A 13,192-nucleotide genomic window follows, 5' to 3' on the forward strand; every position below is an offset into this window, starting at 1 on the left:
AAATACAGAATAGCAACCAAAGCCTATGGTTTCTATTTCTTCTAGGTTAACCTCTTTAATGATTATTTCCATTTCTGGGTCCCCAAACATTCAGCATCTTCTACATGGGAGAAGTTAGTCCCCTACTGGCTGAATTCAAAGGCTGTGGGCATCTAAGATAATTTCATGGAGAAAAAGTAGTCTTTTCAACAAATGATGTTGGGACAATCAGATATCCACATGCGAGAGAATAAAGTTGGACCCCTACCTCACACCATATATAAAAATTAACTGAAAATAGATCATCTACCTAAATGTAAGAGCTAAAACTATAAAACTCTTAGAAGAAAACATAGGAGTAAATCTTGATGACCTTGGATTAGGTGACGGTTGCCTAGATATGCTATCAAAAGCATAAAAAAGAAAAAAATTAATAAATTGGACATCATCAAAATGAAAAACTTTTGTACTTCCAAGGGTACCACCAAGACAGTGAATAGGACAACTCACTGAATGGGAAAAAAATCTGCAAATAATATATAAGGGACTTATACCCAGAATGTGTAAAAAAACTCTTAGAACCCAACAACAAAAAGACAAACTGATTAAAAATGGGTAATAGATTTGAATAGACATTTATCCAAAGAAGATATACAAACGGCTAATAAGTTTATGAAAAAATGATCAATATCATTAGTCATGAAGGAAATGAAAATTAAAACCACAATGAGATATCATTTCACACCCAGCAGCCTGGCAATAGTAAAAAAAAGACAGACAATAGTAAATCTTGACGATGTCGAGGAATTGGACCTCTCATACATTGCTGGTGGGATGCTAAAATGGTGTGGCTGTTGTGGAAAACAGTTTCACAGTGCTTCAAAAAGGTGTTCAGATCCACACCTTGAGGATAGGAGAGGCTGCAGGATAGTGTTGCCTAATTAGGGTTGCTGCCATGGGAACAGTTTTTCACCTATCACAGTGTAATCCACATGACTGATTGATGTGGTTGGTGGGACTGATATAATTCTTTATAAGATAGTACAGTTCAGCGCAATGTTTTCAAGCAGTGACCCATTATGTGGCAACCACATTTTCCAAAACAAAACACAGTCATATATATATATTTTTTTTTGACAGGGTCTTGCCCTCTCACCCAGGCTGGAGTGCAATGGTGTGATCACAGCACATTGCAGTCTTGACTTTCCAGGCACAAGTGATCCGCCTGCCTCAGCCTCCCAAGTAGCTGAGACCATAGGCACACGCCACCATGCCTGGCTAAATTTTTTAATTTTTTGTAGCGATGGGGTCTCCCTATGCTGCCCAGGCTGGTCCTTAACTCCCAGGCTCAAACAATCCTCCCACCTCAGCCTCCCAAAGTGCTGGGATGACAGGAGTGAGCCCGGCCTCATATTTCTGAATTAAAAATTAGATTCATAACGTGACAAGAACAAGTATATCCACAACAATAACTGAATGGAATATTTGTGACTGTCCTGGGAAATCTAGGGCATATGGTACCAAAACCCATGAGGCATTAATGACCTGGATGAGAATTACAATGACCTTGGTCTTTCTCTGGCTATCTATACCAGAATTTTAGGCACATTAAGTTTCTTCCCACCCTGGCACTTTTGCACATAACCTCTTCTCTGCCACTACATCTTCACCTGTCTTCCCCTTCACACCCTTCAGGTTTCTGCTTACCTGCCATCTCCCTAGAGAGCTGCTCTGGAAATCTTGCCTAAGGTGGCTTCCATACCCCCATTCAACCCAGTTTCTCTGTGATTATTTTTCTTCTTAGCACTTATCACAATCTATAGTCATCTTATTTTCTTGTCCATTCACTGCTGGCTTCCCCCATCAGAAAGTAAGCTTCGAGGCAGCAGAAACTTTGTCATGTTCACTGCTACACCCCCTGCATCTGGCACATTATAGATGTAAAATGAGTTTTTGATGAATTAACAAATATGAAAGAATAAATTACACCCAACTTAGAGAATAAACAAATCTTAATAAAAATCACCAGACTATAATTTATTAACAAGAAGAGCAATAATGCAATCATTTATGAAGATCATTATAAGCTTCCATCAAAAGCTTTCACTTTGCTCTCTTTCCAATGCACAAAGTAAGTGGGATCCAATGAGCAGTAGGATGGTCCCATTGAGTAACTGATTAAACCTCTTTCCCTCTCAGAGCCATTTCTCAGTCTAAAATGAGAAGACCTATTTCTCAGTGTTGGGGGTGGGAGAATTCAATAGGATGACATATACATGAAGTGTCTGGTACAGAGCAAGCACTCAACTTAATATGGATTTGATTCTTTGTGGTTACCTCCATGTTTCTCTTATTCAAACTGGTCAAGGGACGAAAGAATATAAAGTCACATCTCTAGGCCTTCATGTGAACCTGCTTACCTGACACTCCAGGCCCAATCATGGCTGTTAGACCTGTCTCTTCAAATCCAACAAGCTTAATTGTATTTGCAGCACTAGATTATTTGAGCCATGTCACAATTTTGACTAAAATAATTTTTTAAATTAAAATCTCTAACATATCATTGTTTCAGGTCATTGTTCCAAAGCTGTGGATATTTCTCTTTTTTAAATTTTTTCTTTTCTTTTTTTTTCTTGAGACAGGGCCTCAGTCCTGTTGCCCAGGCTGGAGTGCAACGGCACAAACTGGGCTTACTGCAACCTCTGCCTCCTGGGCCAAAGAGATTCTCCGGCCCTAGGTCCCTGAATACCAGGGACCACAGGCACCTGCCACCATGCCCAGCCAGCCCTTGTATTTTCTGTAGAGACGGGGTTTTGCCATGCCACCCAGGCTGGTCCTGAACCCCCAAGCTCAAGTGATCTGCCCACCTCAACCTCCCAAATTGCTGGATTAGCCTGGCTGAGCTGGGGATGTTTCTAAAACAAACTTAAACATGGTCCCATTTCCAGGCAGAATTCTAATGATCTATTTCAAATATTCTTGAATAAATCAAACGGTTTATAGACCAACAAATAAGCGAGTTACAAAGAGCAACAACCTACTACCTTCTGGTTAGGAAGAAGGCACAGTTGTAGGGACCACAATATAAGAGGCCATAAAGCAGTGAAGCCAAAGCTTGGAGCTTTGGAATCAGACCAATCTCGGTTCCAATTCCCATTCCACAGTCTGCCAGAGAGTGACAACAGGCAAGATCCTCAACCTCTCTGTGCCTCAGCTGCCTCCCCTCTAGACTGGGGTTAGCAACAGTGCCTATCTCACTGGATTGTGAGAGGGTGGATCAGATCAATCGATAGACACATTTAGTTCTGAGTTTGGCACTCAGGAAATGTTAGCTCTGGTTATAAGATTCATTCTCAGCCTCAAGGGTCTTATATATGCTTACAAATGAAAACAGAATGAAACGATAGCCCTAAATGATACATATTAAGTGAGCAGCATCAGTCACAAAACACACAAAGTTTTGGAAGTGCAAGGTGCCCCTTCATCTGAGGATGGTACAAGGTCTCATGGGAGAGGTGAGACTGCAGCAGATGGGGCTTTGCAGGATGCAGATGCAAACAGGACCCCGGTGCTGCGCACTTACCATTGGCCAAACATTTTTGGTATGTAATCCCCACAACAAACTACAAAGGAGATACCTTTAAAACTCCATTTTATAAGTGAAAAGTTGTTTCACTGATGAGATAGTTAAGACTCAAAGAGGTTTATTAAAGTCGCCAGCTGGTGGCAGTCCTAGGTTCAAACTCAAGTATGACTGACAGTAAAGTCCAAGCTCCCACTGCTATGCCATTGGAGGGGTGGGGCTGGACAGACAGAGAAGGGCCAGCGGGGAAGATGAATCATTCCACTGTGAAGCAGGGAAGAACAGAGTCATCATATGGCAAGTGGGAAGCAAACAATTTATGATTTTTTAAAAAAGGAAAATAAGGATAGGATGGTAGGTTAGGAGAGAGAACAGAAAGCTTAGGAATCTGGACTTCTGCCTGTGAGCAATGATGAATCATTGTTTTGTTCTGGGGGTGTGTGTGTGTTTAGTGAAATACTACTTCTACCACAACTAAGAATATTTATTGAGCACCAACTAAGGGCCAGGCCCCACACTAAACCCTTTGCATACATTTTTTTTCTAATAGTTACAACTCTGCAGTTTAGGTATTGTCACTCCCATTTCACAAATAAACAAGGCCCTGAAAAGTGATGCCACTCACCCAGATACCCCCAGTAAATGGCAGAGTGGGATTTATACCCAAGTGTGCATGATAATGAAGTCAGTGCCCTTTCCCCTAAAGCAGCATTGTACATAAACCTCCTTTGCAATTGGGAGCCAGAAAATGAGGGAGAAGAACCTGGAGACAGGGAACTAGCCAGAAGCAATACATATAGCGGTCCAGAGTGAGGAGATAAATGTCTCAACTGGAATCACTGTGAAAATGGAAGGGAAGTAACAGAGGATGAATGTGTTCATGGGCTTTTCTTTCATTTACTCCCATTCTCTGTGTCATGTTCTACTACCTAAAGTAGAAACCAAGTTAGTAATTATCCCAGTCTCTATTACCGTCCTTGCTATCAAGTCCTGATTTGCATCTTGTTGTTAGCCCAATAGCAAATATTAAGTATTCACTTGTTCTATCACAGTGTTATCAGGTCTAAAATATGGCATCATCTTCTAATCTGTTATCTGAATTGAAAAGTAATCATTTAAGAGAATAAAACTAAGCCTACACATTCAATAAATTATATTATGCCTCACATACCAACATCTTTAAAAATCTGACTTAGACATATAGCCTGTCAAAGCAGAAGGACACATATGCTGAGCCCTAATGAGCTCTGCCAAAACCTACATTATTATTAGGGTTCATTATGATCTTGGAGATCACATGGTTTTATAAAATGGAGTGTGTTATCAATACTTGTTGGGCTGCTTTCTAGTTAATACTCTTGGCAAAACAGCACAAAAAATAAAGCAGTATAGATGTATGCATATGAGTATATCTTTCAAACTAATGCAAACCTATGTACCAAGTGAACAATTACTTACGCTATCTCACCTGATGGAAACAAGAGTTAGAAACGAACAAGTTTTGGTATTCATGTAATGATTCAATAAAAAACCAAAACACTTTTGCATTAGAACCTTAGCTATAGTCCTCTCCATTTAATAACAAACTTCAATATTTCAGGTGGAAGAACAGTAGTAACCGGGATACACGGAAATGAGTTAAAATTCCTAAGGACAAAAAATTGTGCATTGTGGTTTGTGCAGTGCCTTCACCAGAAAAAGATATTTACATACGTAAGACAAAGCAAAAGAACAGCATGAACATTCCAATTTTATAGCTCTTAATTCTATAATAATCTGTGGTTTGTGTTTCTTAATTCATTGAACTTAATTTTATTCTTATGTACAAAGACATATTTGGATGTTAAAGAACTCTGCTCTGCTCACCTATACATACTCTGACCCAACCAAATATTGTGGAGAATTATGAATACAGTCTTTTCTCTGAAATCAGGCTTACTACTATGTCACTAAAGTAGCTTAATAAATAGATCAGATGCTAACTGTCTCTTTTTCCTTTCATCAGTTAAGGCTCCCTGCAAACCCAGTTATACACATCACTTCATTCACCTTTTCTTCAAATCTGAATGCTTCCTTAACCACCCAAGCTAGATTTCATCACATCCCACTAGCCCGGCTGCTTGTCATAACAACGGTTTACTGCAACTCCACCCTTTTCCCACCTTCAGTTTTAACAGTGCAATTGGTTTTTTCCTTGTATCACAGAAAAAATTAGGATTAAGAGTTCAAATCCACAAAGTAGTTCAGTGAACTGTCACATTAATATTATTTAACCACAGGGAATTTTCTGTTTAATTGCCACTCTCTCCCTTCACCCAAAGGACTACATCTTATTTTGATGCTGTAATGGAAAGCACTGCATTAAGACAGAGAGAGCAAAAACATAATGGGTTTAAATTTTTAAACATCTAACCTTTTCATGAGTCATTGTTAATCATTTGCACCTGTAACTTTCATAATCAGCCTAGCAATTAGAGAAGCAAAATCTGCAGAACAAAACTATGTAAGGATGCCCCAATCACAACAACTACCATGTTAGGGAGGGAAGAAAAAAAGCTATTTTTGTCATACGTGACATGAAAAAAGTTTTACATGCTAGTTCCACTAAATCTTGAGAACATTAGAGCTCTCATCTTCAAAAAAAAGTCAAGATTTTTTTAAACCTGTATTTTGAATATTAAGTGCTTGCCTTCTGTAACAATTTTTCAACTTTAGGTCTCAGAAAAAAAAAAGCTCTGGAATATAAGCACATCATTAGGAAGGAAAAAAAAGCTGATCTTTGAAATCATTCTCTGCACTGAGAAATTAGGAGCATGGACATGACACCACTTCATTTGTTTCATTGTGAAAGACAAACTTAGAGCAAAAGTGGCAATATTCTGAGAATGTAATGGTAGTTGTTCTACATCAATGAAACACACAAGTTTGGAAGGTATAAATATGGTCTCTGTCAGTTGTAGTCCATCCTCAGCAAGTCATTTTCCCTGTGGGCTGAGGCTCCCATATGACGAAAATCTTCCTTAACTGCTGAAGGCTGAAAAGGATTCCCTGTGAACAGCATCTGGCCCATACCTTGTTTGGTCACATAAAAGCTGACAAGGGCTGGAGGAAAATGTGTCTGGTCCAAAGATGAGAGGATAGGGCCAAGAATCACAATATAACCCCCTTCAATTTAATCGGGAGGGCCCCTAAAATGGCCATTCATCCAAATGAGCTCTCCTGTCAGTCAGTCTTGGGCCATCCGCTAGCAGATGTTGGTCATTGTGTGGGCTGGCTGGTAGGATTTTGTGATCCAGCAGCTGCCAGCCTTTAATAACCTCATTGATGTTGTGGAAGCATCCATTTAGTGTATAAATATGCTTTAGGCATTAAAACACTGCCAAGTGAAATATTAGAGAACAAACTCCCCACCCACTGCAGAAATTTCCCAGGTCCAAAGCATCTGAGATAAAGATTCCAAATTACCAGTAGTAAAATTTCTTTTAGATCTTTTTTAATCCTCTTGCTTACTGAGAAACCCACTGAGGAGCCTCCCAAAGATGATGCCCACACTTCAGGCTATTGGTCCTACCGTGCACCTGGTTAGGGAAGGAAGAAGTGTTTCATAGTTACCCAGGCTCCTTCCACTTGTAGCAGGAAAGAACACCAAGAAAGCATCAGAACACTCAACTCCTTGGAGACTGAAAAGCCGGAATTCCGGAGGGATACAGCGAAAAGACATCTCTCCCTCCTCACCTGCACCCCCCACTCTGTTTCTGCCCTGGCCCTATAATCAGCAGCCCTTCAGTAATTCCATGCGGCTCCAGAGAGAATCCTCTATTCCACGGGACTCCCGGATCCCACCCCAGGTCAACCTCTTCCCACCTTCCCAGCCTCCACACGCAACCCCTCCCCGCCGCCCCTGGCCACCCCCTTACCTGATAATGTCGTCGTTGTGTCCCAGGAAGAATTTTTGGCTGTGCTCGCGGGTGTTGTAAACCACCCCAACCCCAGCCACAAAGTAGACCACCTCCTTGCCTGCCGTGTAGTACAGGTTGTTGCGGCACTGGTGACCCCGGTACCCGTACACCCACTCCAGCCGGAGCTGACAGCGGGGCGCCGTCCGATCCGCCATGATAAGTCGACCCCGCGCGCCCCCCGCCCCCCCGCGCGCCGGGGCAGTCCTCGCCGAGGCTGGGGCTGCGGCGGACCTGCAGGGGCTCAGCGCGCGGCGCTGGGCGCTGATTTCCGCGGCGACACACAGGCACAGCCCAGCGGGCCGGCCGCCACCATCATCCGCTGCAGCCGCCGCAGACAAGCCGCCGCCGCCGGTGTGCGGCCGCCAGACCCAGCCGGGCGCCGGGCTCCCTCTCCCCGGGCAAGGCGGCTCTGGGGTCGCCGGCACCGGCGCGCGCGCCTCACTGCACCTGCGGGCTCCGGCCCCCGGGAGAGGCTCTCGGGGGGGCCACCCCGCCTTTTACATCAGGAATCTGCATATCCCAACAGCGATCACCCAGTTCGCTCACTGAAGTTTGCGGTGCGCTGGGGCTTCGCGGCAGGCGGCGGGATTTATTCTGCGATAGCCTTGATTTGACAGGCAACCCGGGTGAGCTCTGCCATCGCCGTCCTTGGATCCGAAACTGACAGTCTATATCCAGGAAGCGAGAGCGAGGAAGAAAGAAACAGATTTTTCGCATAAGTCACCCAATCCAAGAAAATTATCCCCAAACTAAACCAAGTTGGGTATTTTTAAAAATTGTCCCCTACTCCCGCTTTCTCTCTCCAGTTCCATCTCCTTAATGATACGAAATATGCGTAAATGCTGCTGCCTGGCAGTTGCTGATAGGATTTGAAGGAACGCTTGCTGTTTCCCTAATAAGCGAGGGCGAATATGCAATGGTCATTTTTTAGATGCTCCAATTAGTTTTCATGTGTGTGTTTAATAATTATATCCTCCGTGAACCTTCTCTTCACCGAGAAAGCCTTAAAGAACTTAGCAGCTCTCATTGATCAGCAACTCCAGTCCGCATCATGAAAGATTGTCTTACTCGGAAGAAACGAGGCACTAGTGCAGTCGGAGGGAGTGCGCTACCTACAAACGCTCCTGGTCGAGGAGAAATTAAATAACAAGTGGCAAAAATCGTGTACTTCTCCCCAGAAACGTCTGCGCTAAACACCGGGTCCCACGGAATCCCGGGTCCTGCCCTGAGCCCAGCGTGGAGCGGGGTCGCCAGCGGGACCCGGGGGACAGCAACCCCCCACAGACGCACACGTCCCGGGGGTCGGCGCGCTGCGCGAAGGATGCCCGCCCTCAGGACTGTTCGGCCCGCGCGCACTGCCGCCCTGGCGGCGCCCTGCACTCCTCCCACTCCTGAACCAGCCTCGCCCGCGGAGCATCCCCGCGCTCTCTGCCTCTAACCTCTGCTGCCAGCGGACGCCACCGGCGCGTCCCGGATCCCGCGCGGGCGAGCGAGCGAAATCCTCTGCCTGCCCTCCCCTCCCCGCCTCCCGCACCCGGGGATGGGCTTCGTCACTGGGGCGCCGCGGGAGACAGGTTCTTCCTCCAGCCGGGGCTCCGGGGGCGGGGCCACAACGCCACGCTAGTGAACCTCAGCTGCCGGTTACTAGGCGAGATCGCGCCGCTTAGAAACAGAGACGCCCCGGAGGACTGTGGCCGCCCCCCGCCCCCCGCCCCCTCCCTCTCCCGGTCCCTGTGGCCTCTTCCGCCGACGCATCCTGGGAATTGTAGTCCTCTCTGCGCCGGTTAGGGCGGACAGCGCGCGGAAGGGACCACAAGTCCCAGGATTCCGCGCGCCCAGAGGGAGTCGCAGCGAGACCTGTACCGGCGTCAGCGGAGCTTGCGGCTCTCGGGATGAGGAGATCGCGGCTCACCAAGGGCGACTGCCTGCCCACGCGGGCGTTCCCTTGTGACTGAGGCGGGAGCTGGCGTGCGTGGGTCTCTGTGGAGAAAAGCGGTGGAGTTGGAATGGAGACGGTCTCCCAGCCCACCACTAGAATTTCTCCTTCATCGGTCTCTGAGGGTTGCTGTAACCGACATCCTCACCATGCTGTAACTGACTCAAGCTTAAGTTTGTTTCCTACTTAAGTTTTCCTTTTCATTCACATGGATTTTAATTTGTTAAAATGCAGTTCTGCCAAGTTTAAGAAAAATGCTGGGAATGTGAGCTCACTTCTGCCCTAAGGACCAGCGTCTTCCCATGACCTGCGTCCTAAATTAGAGGACTTGGGTATTTACAGATAACCAGAGTTTGGAAGCAGGAAGGTGCTCACGCGATGAACAACTAACCTTGGCCTTCAAACGCAGAAGCTGGTGGCATTTCTCCTAAAACTGCCCCAGGTGAACTATGAATCCACTATGTTCTCAAGTAGCCTATTTCCAATTTAGGGCCTTAGCTAGTCTTTGGAAAGAGATTTCAAAATCCCAGTGACTAAGAGGCTGCAAAAGGATGATGGATTGGACGTTTGGAACGTCCTTTCCTTCCCATGCTTTCAGTGTAATCGCTTACTCAGTTCATCTCCCTCAAGTTTTAAGACAACCCTCCGACCTGGTAGGAAAGCTCGAAATAACTGGAAGTGCCAGCGTTTGGATGATTTGTTGCTGCCCGCAGTAATGAAGAGGATTTCAATTGGTCTCATCTTTGTTTTTAAGGAAACAGGATCAACAAATAAGTGAGATGGCACTGTGCTAGGCAACAAGAACACTACCAAAAACAAAAACACGGCCTGAGAAAGGTTTGAGGTAGAAGCAAAAATATAGTTGATCAATGATGTCGTGCCGTAAAACAGTGCCAAATGAATTATATAAAGACAGTAAGTTTTTGTTGTTGTTCTTTTTGTTTTGTTTTGTTTTGAGACAAAACAGGCTGTTGCCCAGGCTAGAATATCGTGATCTTGGCTCACTGCAACCTCCGCCTCTTGGGTTCAAACGATTCTCCTGCCTCAGCCTCCTATGTAGCTGGGATTACAGATACGCACCACCACGCCCAGCTAATTTTTGTATTTTTAGTAGAGACAGGGTTTCGCCCTGTTGGCCAGGCTGGTCTCCAACTCCTGACCTCAGGTGATCTGCCCGCCTCGGCTTCCCAAATTGCTGGGATTAGAGGCATAAGCCACTGTGCCTGGCCAGTAAGTTCTGTATAGGAATTCAGAAGAGGAAGAGTTTTTCCGGATAAAATACATCAGGAAAAGTTTCATGGAGGAACTAAGAAATTTAGATAGAAGTGAGATAAGTAAAGATAAATTGAAAGAGCGTTCTACATGCATTTAGGGAATAAACAAAAGTGTAGATGCAGAAAATTGGATTTAGAGAACACTAAAGAGAATACCCAGTTTGGTGCAAGGGAGAATTCATATAAGATCAAGAGGACACATGAAAGGTTAGATTGTAGATGGAGCTGAGCATAGGGGTTTGCGCTGTATCCTTAAAATAATGGAGGCATTGATTTTTTGAATAAAAATAAGGGAATAAGTGAAAGCAGTAATCAAAGCATGAGGTATTAGAAGTCTGGGGTAGTGCTTGAGGCTGCGTTAGAGATAGTGGCAGTGGTCTAGAAAAGAAGAGACACTTTCCAGAGAAAATATACAAATGTATTGAAAAGAAGTCTCTTAAATAGAAATGGATGGAACATATTCATTTCCTAAATTATCTTTAGTATAACTAATGACGCCTATGCTGTACCAGACTGTTAAATGAGTTGGAGGAGTAAGTCTGAGTCTGCCACTTACAATTGTAACCTTCGGCAAATCACTAAATCGTCTGATCTGTACTCTCGTCATTTAATCAAGTATAGCAGTACTCACCCCACAGGATAATTGTAAGAATGAAACAAAGTAATACATATGTGAAAAGTTAATTTGTAAAGCATTAGATAAATGTTAATTATTACTGTATGGCAGTAATAACCTCTACTTGAAAGTGTCAAATAAGACTGGTAGTATCCTTTGGAAATAAGCAGTTTTAAAAAGCATGAGTAAAACTCATAATATAATAACATTATGTTGTTCTAATGAATAGCAGTTACTATGTTCCAGGCACTATAAATGGTGCTTTACATGTATCAGATAATTTAATCTTCACCCCAGTAATAATCCTATGAAGTAGTTACTGTTATTTCCTCATTTTACAGATGAAGAAATGAGGTAAGGAAAGTTTAAGTAACTTGCCCAGGAATGCACAAAATAGTGACAAAGCCTGGATGTGAACTCAGGCAGTCTGACTCCAGACGCTGCCCTTAAATGCTAAGAATGAAGAAAGAAATTGTTTAGATGGTAGAGTAAGTTCACCTGTAAATGAAACCCAAAATAGCCATGATTTAAACTTGATAGAATTTTATTTCTCACAAAAACGTGCAGGTAGTACAGGCCTAGAATGATGGCTCTGCTTAAAGGAATCCTTGAGTACTCAGGCTCCTGGCAGCATGCCAGCATTCTGCTGTCCCTAGACCTCATGGTCCAAGATGTAGTACTAGCCATCAAACGTACATTTCAAGTACATTTCAAAGAAGAGAAGGGTCATGGGGCACGTCCCGGCTGCCTTTAAAAGGAAGATGCTCAAAAGCTACCCTAGGCCAGGCACAGTGCCCCACACCTGTAATCCCAACACTTTGGGAGGCCAAGGCGGGAGGACTGCGGGAGGCCAAGGCGGGAGGACTGCTTGAGCCCAGGAGTACTAGACCAGTCTGGGCTTTGGTGACACCTCTTCTCTACAAAAACTACAAAAATAGCTGGGTGTAGTGGCACAGGCCTGTAGTCCCAGCTACTCAGGAGGCTGAGGTGGAAGGAATTGCTTAAGCCCAGGAGATTGAGGCTGAAGTGAGCTGTTATCACGCCATTAGACTATAGCCTGGGCAACAGAGTGAGATCTCAAAATAAAAAAGAAAAAGCTACCCCAAGTCTTTTCTGTTTATATCCTGTTGGTCTGAACTTAGTTATGTAGGCATACCTAGATGCAAGGAGATTTAGGAACTAGTTTTTATTCTGGGCAACCATGTACTTAACTAAAAATAGAGGATTCTTAAACTGTGGGAAAAAAATAGATGGCACCTTACATCCCTTATCTCTCTTAATCCTTACAACAACCCTATGAGTAGATAACTTCATTTTAATGTGAGGAAACTGAGACCCATAGAATAAGTAATTTAACCAAGATTATTCAATAAATGGCAGAACCAGAATCAAATTTAGGTCTGTCCAACTACAGAACTAGTGTTATTAACCGCTACTCCCATACCTCCCACAAGACATAGATCCATTTTATTATTAAACGATGAGAAAGTAATAGCTGAGTAAAGCAAAGTCTCAGAATTTACTTCCTGAAGTTTCCTAGATAATAAGGGGGAAAAAGATTCAACAAACAGTAGTAAGGACAGAAGATAAGTTGAAAAACTCATGAAAATTCTCGCAAAAATTCTCCAATTTGGAAAAGTTAAATGTAAGTATACATTTTTAGAGGCTGAGGTGAAGAAGGGGGATACATTTAGAGAAGATCCTACATATTACTTTAGGTCTTCAGCAAAAATAGTTTCACCAGGACCTGCCATCATCAGGGAGATGGTTGAATGATGGTTGTACTATGCAGAGTCAAAGGAATAATCCAACATTCCTAGGCGTGAGATATATCTTTGGCTGCAT

General features: G+C 43.9%; 1 protein-coding gene across 3 annotated transcripts in view; it reads right to left on the reverse strand.

The window, feature by feature from the left end:
- The window catches only part of EML6 (EMAP like 6), a 262,095-nt gene extending 252,947 nt beyond the window's left edge, over positions 1-9,148 (reverse strand). For all 3 annotated transcript variants that reach the window (XR_010123243.1, XM_054473926.2, XM_063649365.1), the window contains exons 1-2: positions 8,961-9,148; positions 7,480-8,189 (exon numbers count right to left, since the gene is read on the reverse strand). Coding sequence is in view for 2 of the 3 variants with exons in the window: in XM_054473926.2 (XP_054329901.1) it covers positions 7,480-7,676 (197 nt within the window). In the remaining variant the exon portion in view is untranslated. The remainder of the gene's footprint in view (positions 1-7,479; positions 8,190-8,960) is intronic.
- Between the last annotated feature and the right edge of the window lie 4,044 nt (positions 9,149-13,192).

This window comes from Pongo pygmaeus, chromosome 12 (assembly GCF_028885625.2).
Source record: "Pongo pygmaeus isolate AG05252 chromosome 12, NHGRI_mPonPyg2-v2.0_pri, whole genome shotgun sequence".
NCBI lineage: Eukaryota > Metazoa > Chordata > Mammalia > Primates > Hominidae > Pongo > Pongo pygmaeus.